General features: G+C 40.6%; 1 protein-coding gene across 2 annotated transcripts in view; it reads right to left on the bottom strand.

The window, feature by feature from the left end:
- CFAP54 (cilia and flagella associated protein 54) overlaps nt 1-26879 on the bottom strand; it is a 101453-nt gene that overhangs the window by 48093 nt on the left and 26481 nt on the right. For both annotated transcript variants that reach the window (XM_083401026.1, XM_083401027.1), the window contains exons 16-33: nt 26472-26542; nt 25878-26006; nt 24033-24165; nt 22277-22351; nt 22065-22183; nt 20512-20682; nt 18573-18665; nt 15412-15597; nt 12495-12631; nt 11800-11947; nt 10745-10900; nt 9531-9653; nt 7990-8124; nt 7201-7300; nt 4395-4478; nt 2813-2939; nt 1788-1851; nt 1-116 (exon numbers count right to left, since the gene is read on the bottom strand). In XM_083401026.1, the coding sequence (XP_083257152.1) occupies nt 1-116; nt 1788-1851; nt 2813-2939; nt 4395-4478; nt 7201-7300; nt 7990-8124; nt 9531-9653; nt 10745-10900; nt 11800-11947; nt 12495-12631; nt 15412-15597; nt 18573-18665; nt 20512-20682; nt 22065-22183; nt 22277-22351; nt 24033-24165; nt 25878-26006; nt 26472-26542 (2167 nt within the window). The remainder of the gene's footprint in view (nt 117-1787; nt 1852-2812; nt 2940-4394; nt 4479-7200; nt 7301-7989; nt 8125-9530; nt 9654-10744; nt 10901-11799; nt 11948-12494; nt 12632-15411; nt 15598-18572; nt 18666-20511; nt 20683-22064; nt 22184-22276; nt 22352-24032; nt 24166-25877; nt 26007-26471; nt 26543-26879) is intronic.

Raw genomic sequence — 26879 nt, 5'->3', positions numbered from 1 at the left:
CTTTGCCAGTCAGATGATTTGCCCACACCATGGTGTTTAGTGGGATATTTAGGTAGTTTTTTTTCCTTGGAAACCTTGGCTTTTGTCTTTTTCTTGGATGTTGGTGACCCTGACGTCTGAATGAAAATAGTAAGAGCTATCATTTCGGTGCATTATACCATGAACCTATAACGTCATAATCTAATGTCTGCTAGAATTTGTATCTAACATATGCTAGAATTAAGCAGCAAAACATAGCAGAGTAAGCTGTCTCACGTCTCAGTCTGGGGGAAAAGACAGAATATTATTATTATTATTAATAATAATAACAACAACAATAAACAACAACATACCGTAACAGCTCTTGAAAGGTGAGTGGTGCCCTGTATTTCCAAAATGGAACTGGATACACAGCAGCACCCTTTTGCGAAAGCAAACAAACCTCGTCTTGTCTTGGTAGCCAACCAAAATTTGTTCTCCAGTGGGAGAAGACAGGCTCTTTTGACATTACAGTAAGCTCAATACCCAGTACAATTGGGGGAAAGGGAGAGGGCCGTCCCTGCATACCTCCACAGCTGTATTTGTGGTTAGTTTCAGTTTATTTCAGTACTACAGTGGTACCTCAGGTTAAGTACTTAATTCGTTCCGGAGGTCCGTTCTTAGCCTGAAACTGTTCTTAACCTGAAGCACCACTTTAGCTAATGGGTCCTCCTGCTGCTGCCGCACCGCAGAAGCACGATTTCTGTTCTCATCCTGAAGCAAAGTTCATAACCTGAGGTACTATTTCTGGGTTAGCGGAGTCTGTAATCTGAAGCGTATGTAACCTGAAGCATATGTAACCTGAGGTAACACTGTATTAGGTTGTTGCCATACCTGTAAATAAGCTACCTTTCTGATGTTACATGCAAGTTTAAATAGGGCTGACAACATATTAAGATTCTGAATGTATGAAAAGCCTTGCAGCATATTTACTGAACTATTACTATCTTGTTATAACGTGATTATTATTTCAGACAAATTCAATACAATTTGATTGTTTGGAAGGCTCAATTTAAAAGTACAGTGGTACCTCGGGTTACAGACACTTCAGGTTATAGATTCTGCAAACCCAGAAATAGTTAAGAACTTTGCTTCAGGATGAAAACAGAAACCGTGTGGCAGCGGCGCAGAGGCAGTGGGAGGCCCCATTAGCTAAAGTGGTGTCTCAGGTTATGAACAGTTTCAGGTTAAGAACGGACCTCAGGAACAAATTAAGTTCTTAACCCAAGGTACCACTGTACAGGTTTAAGAGATATATGGATTGTTCTCACTAATATATCATCAACGCTGAAAAACCTTTGGCAAGTTAGAGCTTTGGTTTACATATTTTATTAAGAAACAAAAAAATGGATGGATGGACGTTATATTGCCAGTTGTGTTCTATTATGTAAAAAAGAAACATTTATTTTCCACATAATTTATTAACTTACTTTCCCAAGTAACAACCTATAAATTAAGTCAATTACGACATGAAAGCCATTATCCCTATTCTCTTATACCGCTCAGCTATTAAGGAGAATCCTCGGAGGTTCTACTACAGTGCTATAGTTTACACTAATTTAATATCAACTCCTGATCAGCAATATTGACATTTTAAAGAACATAACAATATTTTAGAATCATATATGTGTGTTTCAGGGCATGTCCAAATATATGAACACTATATTTACATATATAAACATCTATTTTTTTCCTCTAGACGTAAGCTATTATTAATGCATTTTAATCACATCAGATAAGTCTACGTGAGTTAATATTATACAACTTACTGTTGCACGACCTTTTTTCCCTTTTTTAACAACTCGCTTGATACCTAGAAAGAATCTGTTCCGTCTGTAAACAAGGAAATTCAAGTTACTGTGAGGAGACACAACCAGCAGTATGCACATGCTCTGTCCTCAATGGAGGGGTTCTGCTGGAGAAGAGAGAGGGAGGCTCAACACATGACTGACTTTCAAGGTAAAAGGCCAGAGGACACTGTAGCATACCAGACCTAGGAGCCAACCTTGAAGAGGGAACTGAGGACAAGGTAAGTGGAATGGCGTTAACTCCATAAATAGAGGGCAGAATTCTGATGAGCTTCTGTAACTAGAAAGGAACAGTCAAACTATAACAATTGGCGAGTGTGGGTGCCCTATGATGAAAAGAGTCCTGAGCTTTTTCCTGGAGTTATGAAGGACTTGCCAGAATCCTTGAGGGAATGGTGGATGTGTTTGGGAGTTCTGAAGGTATGGTGATCCCAAACAAAACTCTTATATTGAAGGAAAAGCAGTGAGTAATTTCACAATTATTATATGCAAGAGTGTTTCGGTGGAGCTCTTCAACCTGGGAAGGTAGCCCATCTAGGAGAAGGACTGACCCTAAATTTTTGCTGCCTTGCGGGATATCTTTGGAAGAAGAAAGGGCTAAGGAGTAAACTCTACCCAAATCTGGAGAGGAGTCCCTAAGACAGTTGGATGGCGCCTTGTACACCTTCTTCTGGCAATTCCTGCAGCCAAGCTAGTGCCAAACTTTTTGCTCTGCTTTCCTTTGGATCAAATCCTCAGGGTCAAGAGGGGGGTCTGGTCATCTGGGCAACCCAGGACCTCCACGCGCACTGCCCAGGCTTACACTCTGCAGAGATCACTTCAGTGCTGCTAATGCAGCAGTTTGACTCCACCCCTGGAAGCGAACTCCATTATTTCTCAACATACAGACACCAATAACAAAGCCCACATGGCCTGCCGGATATTTTCAGTGAAATGTTCAGAGATGAAATAATTTCAGTTATTCGCTCTTAAATTTGTGCACCTACTTTTTAAGGTAGTCTAGTACATCATCAGTCCATTCTAGTATTCGTGAAAATCTCTCTTCAGTTATGGCTTTGTACACAAGCTTAACAAAATATTCAAGGAAGCGAGGACTCTTCTTGAATTTCATCACTGCGTATTTATAAGATAATCATAGTTAATATCTTCCATTTAGCATTGCTTCAGCTTTTTATTAGAGGATTCCACTAACATACTCATAAGAAAGTTGTAAAAAAATCGAATTAACCCTTCTAACCCCTAGTTTTTTGGGACGCGGGTGGCGCTGTGGGTAAAACCTCAGTGCCTAGGACTTGCCGATCGTATGGTCGGCGGTTCGAATCCCCGCGGCGGGGTGAGCTCCCGTCTTTCGGTCCCAGCTCCTGCCCACCTAGCAGTTCGAAAGCACTTCTAAGTGCAAGTAGATAAATAGGTACCGCTTTATAGCGGGAAGGTAAACGGCGTTTCCGTGTGCTGCGCTGGTGCTGGCTCGCCAGAGCAGCTTCGTCACGCTGGCCACGTGACCCGGAAGTGTCTTCGGACAGCGCTGGCTCCCGGCCTCTTAAGTGAGATGAGCGCACAACCCTAGAGTCGGACACGACTGGCCCGTACGGGCAGGGGTACCTTTACCTTTACCCTTTAACCCCTAGTTTATGATACTCCCTCTCAAAATGGTAAGAGGAGTTGGACAGAATGATAGCAAGAGCAATGAGTTTAGTTGAGGACAAACTCAACTGATCTTTTCCACGACTTAATGCCTTTCTTAGGTTGATAATCTTGTCTCTTATATTGTCACTATGCTGTCAAGACACACAGCCCCACATGGGAAGATCAACCACTGGCTTCACTGATGGGTGAATGTGAGGGTCCTCTGGGGAATGGCTAAATAAAGCTCTCAGATTGCGATATTCCATAGCTTTGCTACCATATGAAGTACAGTCCTTGCTTCTTCAGAGTGGTAATGGTTCCTTGGGGTGAGACTAGGCCAAGGAATTTGATGGCTCTTGCAGTTAGCCCTCTAACCTGGATAGTACACAGCACTGGAGTGCAGTGCTGATTGAGGCAAACCATGACTGCCTCTATAAGCTCCTGGATCAGGAGAGAAGGCACCGGGGGGGGGGGGCGATTGCTTCAAATTACAGATTGTCTGCCAAGAACATGACTATTGGAGCAAGGGTGCCATATTGTTGGGCTGGCAGCTGCTGAGCTCAGACGTGCTAGCCATGCCGCACTAAAGTAGAAGCTCAGGAGCAGTCTGCAAGGGCCTGGGGCCCTGTGTAATTCCTTCCCACCCCCACTCCACCCCCAGGTTAGTTCATTGGATCAGAACTAACAAAATGGAAGAAAATTATTTTGATACTTGAAGGTAAGTCGGCAAAATTGATTGACATGAATTCCACAGTCAGCCACCCTAAAGTAAGTATCTGAGGACAGTCCTTTCTCTGTTCGGGGTTTTCCCCAGAGCAGGCAGGGAAGGGAGTGGAGAGGGAGAAGCTCTCCTTGCACAAAATGGGTGACTGTTGATATTTGTCAAGATGCCAGTTAAAATACTAAATGAAAAACAAAACAACATGCTTTTAAAATGGTTACCTTCCTTATGAGCATTCTTCGTTTGCCAATTTGAAACAACAGGATACAAGAGCAAAACATCTTCGTCTCCTGACAGATCCAGTCCTAGATGGAAACAATCCAACAATGGCATTAAAATTACATAAAGGTTATATACACTGAGGACAGTCTAGCCAACGTTAAGCACTTTCAGAGCCACTGTTTTCAATGGTAGAAACCCCACTGAAATTCAACAAACTTAACAGACTAGATTTGGAGCTAAATTATGCACATTGTTATTATTTATTAAATTTCTATTACCACCCTTCATCTGAGGATCACAGGGTGTTTTACAATATAAAAACACAGAAATACATAACATAGTAACAAACAAAAACAATATCCCCCCCCACACACACACACAGACACACAGTTTAAAAGGTCATCATAGACTGTTTAATTAGCCAAAGGCCTGTGTAATACTCAGACATCTCTTCCATTGCCCTGTAGCAGTAGTACCCAATCTGCGTGACCTAGATGCTTCTGAACTACATCAGCCTAAGCTATCAAGGTCAATGCTGATGGGAGAGCCAACACCTTTTCAAGGGCACCACAATGGGTACTAGGGATCTAGGGAGTGTGCCACATCCACAAGTTTTCACATGTTCACTCACCATGGCAAGGATGCAATCAGCCTCTGGGAAGCATGATGAGAACTACAAAGATGGAAATGCCAGCAGCTGTATGACATTCCCCACGGCAGAAAGTATGGGGAAGAACACTGGGGATTGTCTGGCAGCTGTGAGTCTCCTCCCAGAGTGCTTCAGCCATAAAGTAAGTGCCAAATAACTTTCTGCTCCAGGCAAAGGGAAACAACATTTCCTTGGTTGTTGCTTGACAGAGCTGCAACTACTACCTTGGATCCCGAATGCCCTGGAATTTGGACGTTTTGGCTCCCAAACACCGCAAACCCGGAAGTGATTGTTCCAGTTTATGAATGTTCTTTTGGAACCCGAATGTCCGATGGGGCTTCCGCAGCTTCTGATTGGCTGCAGGAGCTTCTTAAAGGGTATAGAGTGACATTGCACTGAGAGTTCCAAACTACAGTGGTACCTCAGGTTAAGTACTTAATTCGTTCCGGAGGTCCGTTCTTAAGCTGAAACTGTTCTTAACCTGAAGCACCACTTTAGCTAATGGGGCCTCCTGCTGCTGCTGCTACGCCGCCGGAGCACGATTTCTGTTCTCATCCTGAAGCAAAGTTCTTAACCCGAGGTAATATTTCTGGGTTAGCGGAGTCTGTAACCTGAAGCGTACGTAACCTGAAGCGTATGTAACCCGAGGTACCACTGTACTGCTCTCTGGGAATTTTCCAGCATAGTGATCTCAAGAGGTGAAGTGCTGTCTGCACCCACTGCTTCCTCTTAAACATCCTAAGTTACTACCAAGATCAACAGCAGGGTCTTCCTCTTTCTAGTTCTGGGCTTGTACTATCCCAATAAACTGGGACATGACACCTGCCTGTACAGATCACTAATGCTGTAATTCTTTGCACCTTCAACTGTATGACCAACTCCAGAATAAACACAGATAGCTCCTGGTTGTTATGGCCTTTCAAAACTAAAGCCCTCAGCTAAAAATATACTATTCCAAACAGGAGTTATGAAGGATCCAGAAGCCATTCTCCAAATTACCACAACCTTGCGGGTCACCTAGAATGGAGCAGATGTATCGCTCTCTAGTCTCAATCCCACCTCCGGCTCAGAAGAAAATTCAGAGGGAGAGGATACATCCCTCAGGGAACCATTATCCCCCATTCCAGGATCTTTGAGGCCAGAGGATAAGGCTTAACCTGACTCCTGAGACTCATAGGCCACCTCCGCCATGCATTCCTCACTGCCCCTATACAACAGGAGTCAGCAAATGTAAATCTGGCAATAGCCCTTTTAGAAACACAAACAGATCCTCAGAGGGGCTTAATTAACAGCAGGGCCTGACAAGTCAGCTCTCAGAAACTTCAACAAGCTAGAGAAAGGCAGCTCTTACTGGATGAGTTCTTACCAGCAGTCGCCACAGCAGACTTTCCCTCTGTGTTTCTGCATACTGTGTTGCAAGCCTGCACAGCCTATCAGATGTGGCTCTGCTCTATCTGAGTTGACTCTGATCTTTTGGACGTGACCCCATCCTTCGAGGAAGGGTGTCCTCACTCTCCACCACAGCCTTCCCTGGGAGCCATGAGCCCAACTATGATAGGACAGCAGATTCCTAACAACTTTTCTCAAGTTAGCACTTTGATTGTAGGGAAACTGCGTTATCAGGAGTACACAAACTGCAAATGCCATGCTGTGTATTTTTATAAAGTTTCTGTATTGTATTTATGAATCATCTCTTCATTAAAAGAGTGCCAGTGGCAATATGAAAATAAAAATGCAAAAAAATACATATATCACTTCTACAGGCTGAGCACCTTTTCTGCTGAAATACAAACATATAGGAAATAGCTAAGCTGTTTTGCAGCAACTTTGAGTTTTGAGAGCCTTTTCAAATGTCATGACTAGAATGTTTTTGAAGAAATTGGTTACCATAATGCAGCTGAAAATGTATTCTGATAAAAACAGAATAAAGGATTATAAAAAACAATTATGTCTGCTGAGTGACAGATTTATATTTAAAGGGCATAACCAACAGTGGATTAATACAGAAATTAGATTAATATTGGTTTTACATTATCTCTCTTTCATATTCAAAAAAGGAAACAAAAAAACCCACAATCAATATTTAAGACATGCAATATAAAAGGCTTAGTAGAGATTGCATAAGATTAAAAAATTATACGCATTTAAAAATCTACCTGGTTTCGTCAGTTTAAGCATGTTGGTTTCCAGAGCTTCTAAGTTCTCATTTACTTTTTCAGCCATAGCTATTTGGCCCTTCGTCCTTCTGGAAGGAGTCTGTAACAATCAGTTAATAAATTATTATTTTCCCTTTATATTGCACTTGACTAAGCTGAAGCACCTTCACAACTGTAAATACAGGATTAATTGTAAAATAAACAAATAGCTAATATTTCTCACTCTTTTTTTGAAAAGAGATGACATTTCATTTGCATCCGATTTAGAAACACGAGCCTGTGGTTCATCCATACAAGAGTGGCTGTTTTAGTGGAGCATTGCTGCACTACTGACCTCCTGACAATGGTGTTGCTCCTGTTAATCCAGACAGTGGAGGGCAGCAGCCAGGTTGAGCTGCACAGCAGCACTATCCTGGTACCATCATGTAAAAAACACAAAAGCCCCAGAAGGTTGCCAAATTCTAATTTAAGCTATAGCTAGTCTTCAAACCACTGAGTTTTGTTAATTTGGACCTAAAGAGTTTGTGACCAATCAAGCTGAACAACCTCCACCAATGGTAAGCCTTTGATAAAACTTTCTGGTTTTCCTGTTTGCTTCAACTGCAGAAACGTGACGGTCAAACACATGGCATGTCATAATACACAGCTACTGGGCTGTGTTCATATTGGTGGGTTTCAACCCACCAATTAATCTCTTCGAACAAAATAACCCAGTTAATCCCTTCCCAACGAAGCCATTGATTGGATACTAATATCCAAAACGAGGAAATGAAAAGTATAGACAGTTACCTCGTCTTCTATTATTTCATCCCCTGTTTCTGCAGTTACAGCCGACTGAGATGTTCCCTGTGAACAATCCAGCAACCTTTTCCCATAGTTAACAACAACTATTGCTAATTCATATTCTTTCCATGAGCGCAGCACCTATTGAATATATATATATATATATTTCCATGTGATAAAGGTAAAGGTATGATAGCCACAAGTTCAACAACAGAATCCTGTAAAAACAGAATACTATAACATCTTAAAAACTAATGCTTGGATCCAAAAAGCTTGTTGGTGGGTGCAAAGTGCTTCTGTATGCACATTACATGGGGAGGAGGGCAGGGAAGGTGTCATTAGAGAACTACCATTTCACAGGGGGTATAGGTAAGGAACAATAAAAGCCCCCTTGCATGAATAAAAGCAACCTCACACTCCTCTGAATCCAAGCTCATGAAATATATTACAGCACAATTTTGCAGGTTATAGCCTATTTTATCATCAGCATCTGGTGTGTGTGTATGTGTATGTGTGTGTGTGTGTGTATGTCTTTGTGTGCCTCATCCACATGAGGTCTGGAAGGTGGCAAGATGAGAACGGGCCTTCTCTGTAGTGGCTCCGTGGTTGTTGAATGCTCTCCCCAGGGAGGTTTGTCTGGCACCTTCATTATATATATTTTAGGTAGCAGGCAAAAATGTTCCTCTTCAACCAGGCCTTTGGTTAATTAATATTCTACAGCCTTTTAAATGGGTCTGTGGGAAGGGGGATTATTGTTTTGCTGTTTCGTTTTACTTATTTCCATGTTTTTAACCTGTATTTTATTATGTGAAAGTGGTATATAAATCTAAATAAATATACATACATACATGCATGCATTTTTTTAGATGAAGAGAAAGTGGAGACAAAATGGCAGTTGGAACAGAGAAGCCATGGTGAAGACGGGAGTATGAGAGGGAAAAAATATGGGGTGGGGAAAAACGAAACTTCTGACTACACAAAACTGAGGGAGACAAAAAGGTCTTAAACTAGAAGTGAATAAGATAGAGGAAATAGGTAGGAAAAAATGTTTAAATGCCTGTGGAGATGGAGCGGTAATGGTGAATGAGCCTTTCATCTAAGGTAGCAAAGCAAATTGCGTGATGGGAATTCTGCTTCTCTAAACGTTGCTTTTCCTGCCTTCGGCCACATGGTGGCACCAAACCCTCACTGATGCCTTCCAAAAATTGAACCACAATTTTTGTGTGTGCAAGAAACCCCAAAATTGTTTACAGTAAATTCAGTCCATCATATTGATTAAGGGCCTTGTTGACAACTTGTTGATCGAGGACAGTGAAGGATTCTGCTTCTATTAAAAATGCCTTGTTCATTCTAGCACAATTAATTCTTCTCTAGTGCATTCCTATTAAGTTTAAGGAGATATCCAAATCTTGCAGAAGCATCTAAGAATCTAGAGAGAGTTGTCAAGCACTGACATTGGCCTGGTTCACAAATAACACTAGCAAATGTTTGTGTTAGCCAGGGTTTCGTTAATAAACCAAATAATAAATTCTAGAAGTGACAAATACCTTTACTGTGAAATAACAAGAGCAAGCGATCATGTGCTGGAGGCTTTCGTAGCATGCTGTTGATCTTTTTTGAAAAGTAGACAATGGCATCTCTTGAAGAACAGTAAGATACTTAATGATAATCTGAAAATACAGGGATGGCCATTTAACAACACAGTAGTAGAATACTGTATGACTGATGAGTCAAAATGAACCCCCCCGGGGATGCTGAGTTGGCCCTGTGCCAGTTTTGATGCCTCTTATAATGTTCCCACAAAGGTGTGCATCATCATGAATTCCCACGAGGGCCAGTGCTGGACTCAGGCAGAAAAGAACCTGGCATGATGTTGCGCCGCCTCCACAACACATACATACCCAGGGCCTGTCCCAGCCCTGTGTATGGTGCACTGCAAAGGCTGCAGCATGCTTTCTCTGTTGCCGCCATTGCTTTTACACTAACACCACTCACAAGCTTCCACTGGGCTCCTAGACACGTCAGCAGAGGATGAGTGGTGGCACTTTTAAATGAAAGCTAAGTTCAGCTCCCATCCACGAGGGCCACTTGCCATGTAAAGTCACCCAAAATCTAATGCCCTGACCCAAAGATCTGTGGAACCAATGCATTTCATACAATTATGGGAAAGGACATTGCATTTTGGGTAGGTTAAAATAGCGTCTGGCCACCACAGATAGGAACTGATCTTAGCTTCCATCTAAAAGCCACGCTTATCTGGTTGAGGACTCACATTGGCCCTGGTTCCTCTACCTTAGCTTAATTTTCATCTCTTGTTCAATTTTAAGACAAAAATCCCTGTTAGGAGTGATCTTTGCTCATCTTTCTTGATTCTTAACCATCTTGGCTTCTAATAATTTTTGATGTGGAAGCATTAACATTGCTAGCTACCAACCAGCTTCCCAAGAATTATGATGTCTATTAATTGCTATTTACCATTAAATTATTCTTATTCATTATTTTTCTTGGATCCTGTCCTTACTCTTCAGAGAGATCCCAGAGCAGCTAACAATCACAATGAATCCAAAGCGGCAGTAAAGCCAGTTTTTAAAGCATGGATAACATCACTATCAGTAGCAAAATGGTAATAAATATCATCAGTTTTAAATATGTTCTGAAGGCCTGCATGAACAAATAGGTTTTTAATCAATGCCTGAACAAAACTAATGTGGGTAAGTTAAGATGAACATTATGCAGCCTAATATTTATAAAGTCCTGTTACCTGAATGACTGGTTTTGAAGGAATCCTGTGATAGATCAGGGGAGCTAAAAGACCATAACAATGAACAACCGACTGTAGTGCATAATTTACATCATTTAACCAGTTGCTGAGTTCAAGTGCCACTAGCATTCGCCCACATTCAGCTATTCTAGCAACCTGAGAGAAAAAATATTTTCATTTATACATTTAAGTCACAGATCACATGCAAAATAAAAAGACTTTTTTTTTCAAATATCAGAAGTACAGCAAATGGTACAGAATCTCTAATTTTCAGGTATTTCTGATAAGCCTAACTATAAATGTGGTATTCTTCATAAAATCCAGAAAAAGGTAATTTTTTTGTCATATGGTAATTGTTTAGAGACATTTTTTATCACATCTGCAAATGAAAAGAAAGTTAGTAGTGCACCCAAACTGTAATATGGAAAATTTTAATAACATGTCTACCATCTGTTTGGTGGAAATACAGTGCTACTAGTTTAGCTTCTGACCCTGCTGCTATTATTTAAAGCAATGGTAGATAATTTAACTCTGGAAACCACAATATTGCTTTTGTTGCTAGTACACTGGTCTTGTGAGAAGAAGCATACAGTTCAGTAGCTTTCTTATGCGTAATTCACCAAGAAGCCTCACATTTCACACTCTTCCATCCATTCCCTACTGCTCTGCCTCATATAATGGCCATGAGCTAGCAGGGCAAACCATTACCAAAATATCAATTTCCTACAGGTCAAATAACAAGAACAGACATAAGAATGATTTGATAAAACATCACAAATTAGGAGCAGAGCTGGAACACAAGGAATGCCAGGCCTAGAATACAAGGGCTGGACAGAAGGATGGAGGCAAGTAATTGACTGAGACGTGTAAAGAAGCAGCTTTTGCTACAACAAAAGTCCTATTATTTTAAAAGGCAACTATTAATGTGAAAGCAGACACGTGCGAAAATTCAGCTCAACCCTAAATTTGCATAGGGAAGCGAGTGTTAAAACTTGAAACATAAAGAGAACGAAGTCAGTCTCAAGGACACCGCATTAAGGTGACACCACACGTACTTGTCTACTGTATCTTAGATCGTTGAAACAAACAGAATCACAGAAGAGATTTCCTTCAACCACTGTGATGTCGTTGATGATAAAAATGCTCCTGATGAACAAGTACAGAAGGTTTGGAGATGCCCGAGATAGAGCTTCAGGAATTAATCTACAAAATACATAAAAAGCAAAGCACATAAAATATGTGAATTAACATGGCATAGCAATGAAGATAAATAAGAGATAAACTAGCTGTGATACTTTACACAAAAAGGCTCCATTAGTTCTGGTAAACCATTTGTTGGCACCCAAGTATTCTCCAGCCCTGCTCCCTCCCACAGCCTATCATCACCTTGGGCGGATGCACCTGGTCCCAGCTCCCACTGGGTGCTAGCTAGTTAGCTGGGTCAAGGCAGGTAAAAGGGGAGCCATGAGTAGCGGGTCACCACCGTTCAGTAGGCTGACTGGTGAACCGGGGGGGTGGTACATGCAGGGTACATGGGGGCGGCAAGAGTTTGAACTCCTGGGATGTGTTTGGGGTAGGCAGCCTCAAACGTGAAGGCACTTACAGGGGTGTGTATCAAGCACATCCTCTATATCCTATCACCTTCTAGCAGCAAGAATCAGGAAGATGGATAAACAGCTTGTAGACAGCTTCTCTATTTTAAAATATATATAGGCCCATTAATAATCTGAAAACAAGTTTTGCTGATTACCTGTTCTGAGGTACAATCAGAGTGCTGCTTACAGAAATAACTGTGACATCAGGAATAAGAGGTTCGAAGACAAAATAGTCCCAGAGTGGTAGAAATGCCTTCTTAGATAATGCATAGTTTTCAACCTGAAAAGCAGACTAAGGGGAAATAATAAAATGAGCAAAGCCTATGAGCAGTAAAACACACTTTCCCCCCTTTCTTCTCTTCTCATTTTGGTTTTAGTTTGCTTCTTTGTTGTTAAAGTTGTAATTTTTGTATTGATATAAACTAAAAACCAAAGCTCAATAAAATATTTATATAACAGAACGTTTTTTCATATACCTCTTCTATGAATATTTGAAGTAACATTAATGAGTACTAAAGCTGTTAAATTTATTAGTTGAAGCTATCATTAATTTTAAGGCTACATGTAAATGAAAGCAACATTCTTCAGAACAGAAGGTGGACTTCCAAAGTAGCATAAAACAGCAACAGGGAGAGCACACGCCATTTTGCATGTCTTACTGATCCCTTAGTGAGTACATCACTGTATGGATGCTGCTGAAAGGAAGGACTGGGCTTGTGGCAAAGTGAGGCCACAAATCCGAGAGAGTTATGAGTCAAAGAACTCAAGTTGGGTTTGTAGTCTGTAGGAATCAGGGGTGGGATCAGGGTGGATTGTACAATTGAATGTAGAAAATGAAAAGGAGGATGATCGGAATAAGACATGTTACAAAGGATGTAGAAGCTTGGCAGGTGAATCCTTTAAGATCTTTGTGTTCAGGAGACCTGAAGTTTTGATGAATACATCATTTCATGAACAGAAATACTGGTATATGGTCTAAAACAAGGGTCAGCAACATGTGGCCCATGGGCCGCATGCGGCCCACGAAGACCATTTTACCGGCCCATGAGCCACCTCCAAACCGAGCCACCCACTTGGCGAGTCCCTGCGCGCTGCACTAAACCAGCGCAGCACGGTGCAGGGACTCGCCGAGTGGAACCAAAATCACACTTGCGCATGCGCAGATACCGGAAATTGCTTCTGAGCAGGTGCAATTTTCGGTGTCTGGGCATGCACAGAAGTGATTTCCGGAATTGCACTGCACCGCCCCGGCCCACAGACGATCTCTGCAGGAGTGATTCGGCCCATGGCCAGTAAGCCTTGCTGACTCCTGGTCCAAAACCTCAAACATATGGCTGAGGATTCTTTATGAGTTCTGTGTTTGCAACTGGAACATTCAGCAGTTTTTTCCTGCAGCAGGTTTCATCCAGTTTGCTCACATAAGACTCGCTCCCCATCAAAAAACAAAAAATAAAGGCAAGCAAAAGGTTTGCATGAAATTTTAGAGTAAATGCACACTCAGTCTGAAAATGATTTAACAACTTTATCTGAGCAAAATGCACATAATATGCATAGTGGTTTCTGCATAAAGTTTGGTCCACACACAAAAATTCATTTAAACTTCCTTTTTCTTCCTCCACAATGAAGAAGCTCTGCTGAGAAAATATAATATAATAATTTTAAGGGAGTGGTGGCCACCCACATGGGCCAAGTTTGATGAGTGGGCAAGGCAGCCTGCCTGCCTGTCACCTGATGTCACAAAGATGTCTGGTGATGCATTTTTGCAGGCACACTGAACTTTGCAAGACCTGATGACCAGCTGATCATTGAGACTTGCAAACTGCTGTGCACGGCGCTTTGCAAATGGTCCGCATGGACACAAAGTCTCTTCTTTACTTGCCCCACACCTGATGCCATGTATGGTGCCCGGTATAAAGTATGCATGCATGACTTGGCCAAAAGTCTCAAGGGTAAAATGAGAAAGCCTGGCAGGCCAAATTAGATGCATGGGATGGACATTCCCCACAACTGCTTTAAGAAAATAATAGTGCCCTCCAATACAGGTACAGCCTGGAACTCCAAAGGAACCCAAGAACTATGAAGCAAAATTTTATTTTCACACATACGCATATATACAAGTGGGCACAGAATCTCAAACCTAGAGGTTTCATTATCTGTGGAATTAGGACAACTGCATGCCAGTAAAGAACTCTGATATTCCAGTTAGAAGTATAAAACCAGATTTCTCCAAACTTCTTCCCCCACATCCTGGCACTTCCCTTCTTCACCTATTTGTAGCAGCTTCAGAGAACAACTTTTCCCTTGGAGGTCAGATAGACTTCTCCCAAAATCTCTGGAGCCTTCCTTCATCTGCTACCTGGTTCTCTTCTCCAAATAAAGCCCTTTTTGTCCTTAGAAGAAAGGAAAGGGCCAGGGCGGCAATTGTACAAGGGCAGAACTGCATATGTCTAGCATTTCTGAATGTTCAGAGAACCACACCGAGTGTTTATGAGCAATCAATATTAAAGTTCAAAGACTGCAATTCGTTTTGGAAACGAGCACAAAACCCATCTTTAGTTTGGGCAGTCTATTTCTTGTTTACTCAAGTCATCTTGCCTTATCTCAGCTAAGTAGCGCAAATCTAAAGTGTGATCTTAGCCAGTGACTGACAGTGAATGTCGTGTTCACAGGGGCATTGTCAATAAACATCCCCCATTTCCCTTTTTTGGACAAAAGAGCACTTATTCAAGAACAACTTGTGCGGACAAGAAAAGCAAATCTCAACAGACCCCAATATAAGCTTTAAGAAACTTAACTTTCACATGTCCATAGCTATCACCATTATTGAGTAGGAAATTATTGAGAACAGAGGAGAATAGGGAGATTGTGTCTGCAGGATTTCTTGGTTTTCTTTTAATGCCCCAAGGGAAGAATTTTGTTTTGCATGCTATTATGTATCAATAGTTACTGTTTTTATTCCCAAAATAGCAAGGAGAGAGATGAGATGATAGCAATATTCTAAAGGAAAAGGAAAAGGATGGTTAAAAACCCCCACAACCAACTATAGATTGGTTCATTAATAATATGTTCTACCTGAATCAGGTATGCTCGGACAGCAGCAGCAGAAAGAGGAGGGTATGCAAGAATTGGCTTAGTTGTTTCTCCAATGCTATCACTGATAAGATTTCCATCTGAGTCATATGCTGCAACTGCAAATATGTAACTCTGGTTGGGCTCTAAGTCTTCTACTTCCAAGATGCAAGTTTCATCAAATGGTACCTTAAAATAAAGAATAACTTCATTGGGGTCAAAAAAGAAATAGCACTATGGTAATGGACAGCAGTATAAACAATGATAGCAGCAGCAGTTTGGCACGGTTATGGGAAGTGGGCTTTAAAAGCTTGCCATAAATCCCCTAAAACGATGTGTGCAATTTACACATTGTAACCAATGAACTTTGCTATTACCAAGACTAAAAATGCCCCTAAAACCTGGATGATTTCTAAGTGACAGCTCCCCTTCATTTGCTTTTCTACGGGATATTTGCCAACTTCCTCACTGTGTCATGAACTGGCAGGATGACGGGGAGGAGGAAGAGGATCATGGTGAGGGGTGTAGCCAGGACTAGGACACACCGAGGCAAGCAAGGGATGGGGAAGGAAGAACTCATGGGGTGATGGAGGATGGCGAGGGGATGGTGGTCAATGCACATGAACCAGAGCAGCAGGACCCATCACCAGAGCCAGAGAGGCCCCTGACTCCATGAACACAGTGAGCTCTGAGGCATAGGGAGAGGCAGGAAGGGCGCTCTAGGAGGCTGAGGCAGGCAAGGGCAGACGGCCAAGCTCCCTAGCTGGCCAAGTGCGGCTCACTAGCTCTGGAAGTGTGTGATTCCTCAGCTGGAGAAGGCAGAATATGTGAGGGCCACGTGCCTCATCAAGGCAGATGCTGCAATCAGCATCCAGTAAAAGGGAAGCAGAACGGAGGTTAAGTGTCTGCTCAACTGCCCATGTTGATGGACCTTGGCTTGGATGCTCCTGGGCCTCTATGGGGTTGTGCTTCAGGTTTGACTCTGGACTGCAATCACTGGACTTCAGACTTGGCTACTTGGATTGACCCTGGACTGCGTTTCCTGACCTTTGGACCAGGTAGGCCAGGGGTTCAGAACACATTGCTATTCTCAGGTCTTTTACACTACAACAGAAATCAGAAAAGGTTCACCTATCAGGCATATCATGCTTTAAACTTTGGAGAACAAAGTTCAAAGCATGAAAAGAAGATGCCTGTTATTTATGCCTGTTCTTCTGATCAGTAGATGAACCATTAAAATTCTATTAAAGAGAAGAAAAATGTTCCTTAGGGTTTCCAGTGCCTATAAAGCACTCAGCATTCAGATTATGAACCACGTCAGCAACCATCACATTGTAACACCTACATGCTACCAATTTCCTGCCATTAATACTTAAAACAATACAAACACCTTCAAATCAGGAACATTATGGCCTAGCACATTTTTTTTTTATTCTGCCCTCAGTGCTATTTGCCAGTTCCTCACTGAGCCCTGTCAGGTTAACATTGATGGAAATACCTGTCTGTAGATCTATCATTGTGTTTAGCCTATAAATATGCTGGTACTTGACAGAAAAATCCTAATCCCACAACTGGTCCTGCTGGATAGGGTTAGGATAAATTGGAGGTGCCATCTCTGCCAGGAGTAAAGCTCTGCCACAAAAGAGGCCCCCTCTGAAAGTGAAGGTGTTTAAGAAGCTACCACTAGCAGTGTTCCTATCAACGGTAGCAAGCTTAGGGCCTCAAAATAGGTGAGAGGCAGGAATGGACCAGATCCAGACACAGGTCCACTGGATTCAAATCCTAGTTCACCCTGAGAGGAGCCTAATTTGAGCCCCCCATCTGGACTAAAAAAAAGTCTACCACCTTCCACCCTGGCTGCTGTAAGACAGTCCTGCTGCCCCCTTAGAATTATTTCTTCTTTGTTATAATAATTATGCAGGGAGGGGATAGTGCCTTATTTAAACTCAATGTTACTGGCCTCTTTTTACAGTTTATGCTTGGTGTAGGAAGCAGATTTGGGCGAGAGCCTGGCGTGACCCATTTAGAGTCAAATCTGCCACACTAAGACACTTTCCTCTGTATCAGCCCATATTTAAGAGAATTCCCTAAAAACAGTCCATATGTGGTACTACACACCTGTGAGACTAGCACATATTAAAAATATGAATTCTCAAACTTGTTGGAGGGGTTTGTGGTGCTGTAGGCACATACTGACACATTGTGTAAGGTTTGTCACCATGCGGCTACTTTATGGGCACAAATTATTAAGAAAATGAGAGCAATTATTGGCAGCTTACTGGTCCTAAACCTCAAATTGTGTCGTCTTCATATTTTCTCAGGAATTAATGCTGACCACCCTTTAAAATCTTTGGTAATTTTCATTTTAGTTGCAATCAGACTGGTTGTACACAGAGGTGGAATGATGTTTCTATTATTAATGTGAACTTGAAGTGCCCTTCTAGACCAATAGACTTTGCTGCCGCTTTGGGGACTTTTGTGATGCACATAAACAAACGACATATGAAGCCACTTATCCCAGGGTAGTGTGACTTATTCAGCAGTATCTATGACATATAACCTTTGTCCAAACCTTGCTTCCTTCAACCTTTCTTGCTTAGGAAACAGAAATTCCTCCTCTTCATTTACCGCCTTATGCCTCCCTCTCTGCCTTGAACTTACCTTGATTACCACAAAGCCATTTTGGTGACTGTTTCTGTCGGCCCCCCGCCCCCAAGTGTGTTTGGTGTATCATATTAGAATTTATTCATTCTTGGCCTTTTCAAGTTTTAATAATAATAGGGGTTTTTTTAAAAAGAATTAGTCCTCATCTACGAAGTTGTAGTCAGTTTGTATTACTCAACTGACATAATTACTGATGCTTGCCACGCCTCATTAAATATGTCGAATTCCATTTTCATTTCTCAGTAGATTAGAATACTAGCTGCTGATGCTACAAATACTCAAAAGCTTACTGAAAGCTGCGGAAAGTTGGGCTATTTCCTTACGCAATTCCTAAGGAGAATGGGAATTAAAGTGGGCTCAAGTTGCATCTTCCCCATAAAGTCTATTATGTTCTTCTTCCACTATGTTCAGCATTACCACTCTTGCTTGCACCAGCAATGAAGTTCAGAAGTAGTCAGGCAGACAAACTCACAGAGGACTACGATTATAGAAGACCTTACCACTTCTGCTGTGTTCTTAAGGCTGTAGTTATTTAACCGGACTTTTGGGTTACATCCTTCTGCTACACGTCCAAAAATACAGTACCATGCAATCTTTAAAAAGAAAAAGAGAGTTGTAATATGTACGTCAGTAGAACATCAAAGTAAAAATGTTTAGGATTGCCCTATAATACCTGGCAGTTAAACAGTAAGTTGCTGGGAAAATACTTTCCAAATCACTATGGGATTCTAATTATGGTGCTACTTAATTTTGCAAAGTTCACAAAAGGAAAATTTCCCATTCCCTCCTTCCCCCTGCAGCTACCTGTGAATAATTACTTTAAATTAAGTTGGTTGTTAAATGTACATGTTAAATTTCTTAGGGGTGCTCCCTGACAGGTGTAGAATAAGTGTTCCTCATGGACCCAAATTTTAAGTTTTCAGACATCACTGACATCCAAACACTGACCTGATTCCCCACCACCACTCTGCATTTGCCCTTTCTTCGATTATTTCAATAAGATGTAAAAAATAAACTTGCTGCAAACCACCCATTTGTCAGATCTGAACAATATTAAACCCCTATCTGGAAGCACCCTAAATTGCATTTAATGTTAAAACAATAATATAGCCACTGTATTTTATTACATAATTTGTAGTTTATGAATGCTTTAAAGTCCCCTTTTGTCTGGCTAAAAGTGCCCTTCTGAGTTCATTCCCCACCAGTGAAAATCCCTTTTAAAAAGCACTGGATTATATTTGTTACCTCCCTAGGAAACAAATTCTGCAACATACAGGTGCCAACACAATATACTGTACACTTAAATACTGGCTTCTTCAAATACTGAAGTCATAGAAGCCCACAGAACTAAAATATGTGAGCCATACAACATAGTGCTACATGTAAAACAAAATATAGCAATTTCAATGAAATACTCAATCATTTTCGATTCAAACAGGTATGTTATAGTTCACGTACTGAGCAGTATTGACTTTCTGTCTAAATATTTTATATATTTTAATGGAACTTAGAATGTCAGACAATATAATCATTAATTTATTTTCTAAAATGTGGTTCTAGAGTGATGAATTGTCTGGTTCACTATCTACAATTTTAAAAACCTTCTTAAAAAACTTTATGAAAAAGGATAAATGTGAATATATTGTGCCACCTAGTGATGAATGCTCTGCATTTGCATAAAGCATTGTGCAGAAACAACTGTACCTTAGCAGGATATACACAGAGTACAAATTTATCTTTCTGTTGATACTTAAATACGTGCCTAAAATATTTTACATTTAAGATTTGTCAGTGAATTATCTCACTGATGGATGAACACCTTGCATGAAAACCGAACATAAAATTATATTTAAAAAGAAGTGGGAAAAGGTACTCACATTCCTTATAATCAAGCAAAATAAATTTCTGTGCAAAAAGTATGTGTATCCCATTGACTCATGGCAGTATCCAAGTACTTCTGCTAGCAATGGAACTCCACCTTCCCCCCCACTTTCCTCTCCCTGCATTCCTCCTAAATCTGTTATGGAGTTTCCCCAAACCCTCCAGAGCAGGGGGGGGGCACATGGTGAGAAAAGAGGGAGGGAGTTCTGTTGTGCAAAGGAAATCCTTGTAGTACTAGAACTACTGTGATGGATACCACCCATGAGTCAGAGTCCAACACGGCATGAGCAGACTTTTACTTGCACAATGGGATTTCATGTTCTTCTCCCTCCACCAGTCCCCAAATCACTCTGATGCAACCATTCAGGGTAGATTTTGACGGCAGATGGGGAACTGTAGGGAGGAGGTGAAGGTGAAGTCCCATTGCATGAGCAGATTCCATTCCACTTGCACATAGAGTTGGATGCATTCAACCCTTGGCCATATTCATGGCACAACAAACTGGCCAAATGTTGTTTAGTGTATATATGTGGGTGTGAGTGTGCTAAGAGGTATTACCTTAACATCTGAAGCAAATGGTGCTGGTTTAAAAGCCATGGAATTGTGTGACCTGGACAGCAATATAGGAGGAGGTGGAACTTTGCTTTTCGCGCTAGTTGCAGGTTGCAAGAAAGCAGAACGTATTGCATTTTGTTCAGCTTCTGCTTTCTGTATTAGAGTAAGTGCTTCCTAAGATTTAAAAAGGCTCAAGAATGTTATTCGGCTTACATATACTGTATTTCGGATGCAAACAGAAAGAATAAATATAAAGAACAGCTGGTTCATAGGGCAGAGAATAAGAACAGTCAGGAACACAACATTTTTAGTGTGTGCCTGGACAAGCATCTTTTCACATGATTTATGTGACATTTATGCAAAGAACGGACACATTCTGTACCCCACCCAGTGATCTATCACCGTTTCTGGTTTGTTATTAAAGTTTGTTCCTTGTTTACCAAAATTTCATTACAGAGGTCTCTGCCATTGCCCCTCTTTCCAGACTTTGTCCTGCCCCTCCTCTTTTATCATCATTTCCCACCCTAGTTATGAATTTGTGCTACTGGGTTTGTAGCTATAGCTTTGGGAAGAGAAAGTACACATATATGGAAAATCCATCAAGATCAGGGCTGAGACAGAACTGAAATGAAGAGCAGTGGCCTAAACAAACCCTTATACTTGGACCTAGGAAATCTAAGTGGTCTGTCACAAATTCATTGGACAGTCTTCCGCTAGATACAACCCCTGATTTAGTTCTCTATTTAAATAAATAATAATGAGCTATCAGAGTTGGGGCAAGAAGTATCACTCCAGGGTGAGGGTCTGTTGGACCGATGATACTTTCATGCCTCAAGCAACAGGAGGAACAGTTCCCACTTGGGGGCGCCCAATGGAGAAGAACCATTCCAGTAGGAATGTTAAGATTCCCATAGCTTCCAAGTACAGTACATGAAAATCTTAACCAAACTCTTCACTAAAGTAATATTTCTATACATTTATATGTAAATAAATTTATTATCTGGAACTGAAGACAGCATGATGTAATAGACCTCCAAATGTTATTTGTCTTGTTGCTTATAAACCCAAAAGTGGGTTCCAGGGAAGAAACGCCTGGTAGGAACGTGTCCTTGACCTGTGATAATGCTTACTGATTGCCTGATGGAGGATAAGTTCGTGGGCTGGTAAGGTGAAACCTCTTATTTTTGTGTGGTTAGAATATTATCTACTGTACATTCCATGTCCCTGGAAGGTTTCCCAAACAGGAATACAGCCTCCAGGCTGAAAGAGGTTCCTGACCCCCAGCCTAAATCTTTTGTTTCCCACTACCTGAAACATTGTTAAGGCTTAATAGAAATAGAATTACACTTAGATATATGATTTTGAGAAGTGATTTCCTAAAAACTCACATTTTAAAAAAGAAAAAGACCTGCCAGGTTTGCAGCGACTGTTAATTTTAACATTTATATTGCCAACGATTTCCTCAGAGTCTTCAACATACAATTATGCCAACAGCAAACTAATATAAGGATGCATAATAATGGGACTTCCGTTAATTGCAAGGTAATTTATATTACCTCAAGCAGCTGTTTTGGGGAAGAACTGGCTGCCCCTACTGGCATCAGTGTAGCCTTCTGCATCAAATAGAGAGCTCTGGACAATTTATTCTTCTTTATTTTATTTGTTACATCTTGTTCTGTGAAGCAATTGTTTAAAGTAAAATAGTAAATCAGGCAAAGCACAGTGTTTCCATAATCTAATTTTACAAGTACATATTAACGTACATTACCTGTTAAATGTTTGAACTGGTGTAAATTCTTTGCAGTGGCCTTTGATTTGATATTTTTACCACCAATCTGAATGCCTACAAAGAAGGATTAGTTTATATCAAATGTCATTTGCTTAAAACAACGTAACACATTAGATTCTATACGAGTCCTGTATTTATCATCCCACTGTGGCATTAGGATTACTTTTCTGTTTCGTTTCATTTGACTCTTCAGATTGTATAAAACTAGAGCGTACACTGAAGTATGCAAAAATGCATCCCTTTTATGAAGCCTGGGTGGCGTCACACACTGCTAGGCACACACAGTCGCTGCAGATACAGCTGCTACTCAAAAGATGCAGGTGTAGCATTGCAAGACATGGTGTGGATATCACCTTTTTGCACCTGAGTGCAAGCACCAGGAGTCCTGAGTGGACAGGTGGGCCCCACTGCATTTGCATACAGATGTTTCAAGGTGCATGTATATTATCCACAGTTTGCAAGTTTGTTTTTGGAAACACCTGTGTACCCACAGAAATAATTTCAAATCTGAGATGAATGGAAAAGGTTTATTTAGGCCCAATATTTGGATTGTTTCTGGTTTAGAAAGAGGGTGCCAGATGCTTGCAGCATAACAGAACTCAAAACTCAAAAGCTACTCGTGGAAGAACAAGAGAGACAGAATGCAAAATGAATGCCTTCCTTGTATTGAAAGTGGATGCTTAGGATGCTTCCCAATGATCCTCAAATGATTTTTTTCCTCACTTACACTTAACACTAAAACATTTAAATCAGGGGTTCATGACATGGTACTGTAATTCTGAGAGAGAGCGTAGTCTTGCTTTTTTAAAAAACAAAAACAAAACTAACTTTAAGTAATCTGGCTCAATAGCCCAGCTTCATCCGCTGTCCCTCAGGAAAACTCAAGAAGATGAAGGGAAGGTGTAGAAACAAGCAAAGTGGTACAATTTCTTTCCCTGTGACCCTGGTGGCCCTTCTAGCTTTTTAAAGGGCAGTACTACTGCAGTAGGTTTCTAATGGTCCCTCTGTATTCTATCTTGGTGGCAGCTAATCTTCCAAGTCTTTTTGACAGACATTTTCAACCCAAGAAGATGGATCTGTTGACTGGTGAATTGCTCCAGCTTGCTGAGTTGCTCCTTCTCCCCGCTACTGGGCAGCCTTCATCTCCTTTCAAAGGTGATCATGTCCCACCCTATGGCACCAACTCCTTCTCCAACCCTTGTGCCAGAGAAAACCAGCCTCAGCTTTCACTTTTGGGTCACGCCATGGCCCAAATGAGCCACGCAACACAGGCTTGGGAAACCAGCAGATCAATCTCCAGTTCCCAGCCACACAATAGATGAACACTCCAGTGTTGGGATACTGGGGAATGTAATCAAATTTATTTGAACATTTAATGTAAAAAAATAGTGTTTACAAAATGGTATGGTATTCATCAATACTAATACATATGCACTTTTGAGAAGGCACTTCTGCAACCATGTTACATGTACCATAAGATGAATAGATAACCTAGCTGAGTAGAAAATTCTCTTATTTTTAGCAATAAGCACTGCACTTTGAATATGTATTTTACATACAGTGTAGGTACTACATTGGACAACAGTCATCCACATCCACCAAAATAGCCAGGAAATCATATATATATATATATATATATAATGGGCAATATTTTACATCATATTACCATAAAGCTGTACTGGTCTTCCTCTGCGAAAATCAAAACATGGCATCAGTCAGTTTTATTTAATCTTACCTTGTGGCAAGTTAAGACGTTTAACAGCTACTCGATGCTGAGCCTGAATAAGTTCAATGTGTAAATCCATAATAAAATTGTTTCCTATTACGGATTTTTCATTGATGTCATATGCTGACCATTTGTTCCAATTCTGATAGAAAGGAATTAAACAAAATTCAGTTTTAAACATTTTAGGGGGTATTTTTAGGTGTTACTGGTGACGATTCTTTAAAAATTACTTTTTGGGGTTCCATTAAACAACCCTCACAAAGGGCAATAATAATCACAAATAAATAAAGAACAGATGGGACTGAGCATGGAAATAAACATTACACACCAAGACACACACACAATTATTTATTTTATTAAAAAGATGCTTTAAAAAAAAGGCATTAGAGAAAAATACCCTAATGATCTGTTCTAATAAATTTCATGACCACTTCATTCATCTTAACTTTCATCATCTTACATAGCATTCATTCTTTACGTTCCCATGCTACAATGCAGATCAAGAAAGAATTACTTATTATCTCCATTATAAGTATTATTATTTTTTGCCAAAAATGCTTGTTTCAGGAATTTTGAGTGATGAATGTCTGAAATGTCTTTAAATTATGTCTACGGTATACACTTGCTTTAGTCGAGGAAAGCACAAACCCATTTAACAGACATATGCAGTTAATACATGTGAAAGCCTTCTAATTTTTCTATCGTGTGCAAAAGTTGTGTTTGCACCTACAGAAATAGATATCTCATGCCAAATTATTTAATGTTTGGTTAAACATTTAGAGACAGAATCAACTAACCTGCTGCTCTGGCGGAAGCCAATGCAATGGCTCTCCCTAGTTCAACAGGACTTCTCTACTCTCCTTTCCCCAAATTGCTTTGGAGGGTGAGACCCCTTATACAGTCAAACCTTGGTTGTTGAACGTAATCTGTTCCGGAAGAACGTTCGATTTCCGAAATGTTCGACAACCGAAGTGTGGCTTCTGATTGGTTGCAAGAGCTTCTTGCACTCAAGCAGAAGCCACGTCGGACGTTCGGGACCAAAAAATGTTCAAAAGCTGGAGTATTTACTTCTGGGGTTTTGGCGTTTGGGAGCCAAATGTACGATAACGGAGGTGTTCGGGAACTGAGGTTTGACTGTAACAGTACACACAAGGAGAGGAAGAGGGAGACTGTTCTGCCTGGCAAGTGGAAAGGCTTACATGGATGGAATGATAGTCATAGTGAGAAATTCAATTCTACCCTATTAAGCTAGGTTGTATACAACTCTGACACAACTCCTGAAGAGACATTTGAATAGGTGAAACAATGGAGTGGGGATCAGTTATTTAAAAATCCCCACCCAGTTATTTAGAAAGTTATTAAAAAATCCCTACCCAGACAAATCCCTATAGATGTGTGTGTGAGAGAGAAAGAGATGCACTTGGGAGATAGAAGCATGTTTGTGCTGTGTGAGAGAAGTGTTATATATGTTTGTGTTGTCTATTTTGCCACTGCCACGGGCAACAGGAGCAGCAAAGCTTTCCTCTTAGCAGTCAAGCTCCCATTATTTCCCCCAGAATGATACATAGAGGAGGAAGATATGAGAAATACGGCATTGCAGACGGACAAGTAAAAAAAATAATGGATGAAATAATTTCAGTAGCATGAAAAAGCTCCACTGAAAATTGTTAAGAGAATTGGTGGATAAGGAAAAAAATGTGAGATATATAGATCAGATGCTTAAGCAGTTTAGGGGTGAGAGAAAGAAAATGGGATGAGAAAGTGGAAAGAAAAAGTGGGAAAGGGGGTGCTCTCAATGGGCCAAGCAAATCTGAGCGCTGTGGTTCACATCAGTTTCTTACTTGAAGCTCATACCTTTTTGCAGCAGTTATCAAGCACCGATGTACCATCAGGTAAAAGAGTAATTAGGCGAGCTCGATTCATTGCATTAATTGCTCTGTCCAGGTACTCATAAGCCAAATGCAACTGTTCTGATGGAGATTTCTAAAAGGAGTCCACACATTAGATTAATAAAAATGAAAATTGGAAAGCTACTGATGTTGGTTCTAAGACAAATTTAAGAACTAGAAATAAAAAGGAGAGAAGCAAAATGAAATATTTTTGGGTCGATATGAACAATTTGCTACTAAAAGCTAGTAGATAATTGCTAAGATTATTCAAATTGCATGTACAAGATTATTCCTGCTCCAACAATCATGCAAACATTTCTAGTTTTGGCTTCTTTTATCCTCATTATTTGGTCCTGGTTAAATGTGGGTCTATATACACAGCAAAGGTCAATGCAACACATACATAGGATGTGTTGATACTATGAAATGAAGGAACTGTGATGGAGAAACTCATGCCCTGCTCCCACACTCACCCAAGAGTAGCTTGGAGAAAACCTGAGCTTGACATATATATATATAGCAGTGGCATATCTTAGTCTAGTAGAAAAGGACACTATACCTGTATTAATGAAGGCACATCTTCTACACAGTATTCCAAAACCAATGCAGCATCATTTTTTTCTATCGGCACTAAAGAGGCGGAGAAATCAAGTTAGAACGGGACACTGTACTAGATATATTAACCAAAGACTCCAGCAGTGAAGTCCTCTAGTTTGTTACCTTGTTTCTACAATGGCAAATATTTATCATGCATTGACAAAGTAGCTACGGTAAATAAATTTTGTCTAGAACTTAGCAGCTGCACATAAATGTCATACAATTCAAATGTCAATTTAATGTACAGCACTTTTCACAGAGGCTAATGCTAAACAGACTGCAGTCCTAGAGAAATGCTTCCTAAATTATTCTGTAGTTTCATTTATCAGGTATCAGAAAATATTGTATTTCAAAACCATTGTTTTCCCAC

Source organism: Podarcis tiliguerta (genome assembly GCF_965153285.1).
Source record: "Podarcis tiliguerta genome assembly, chromosome: 10".
In the NCBI taxonomy this organism is placed as follows: Eukaryota; Metazoa; Chordata; class Lepidosauria; order Squamata; family Lacertidae; genus Podarcis; species Podarcis tiliguerta.
The sequence above is the reverse complement of the archived record's forward strand: the minus strand, read 5'-3'. Positions and strand labels throughout refer to the sequence as shown.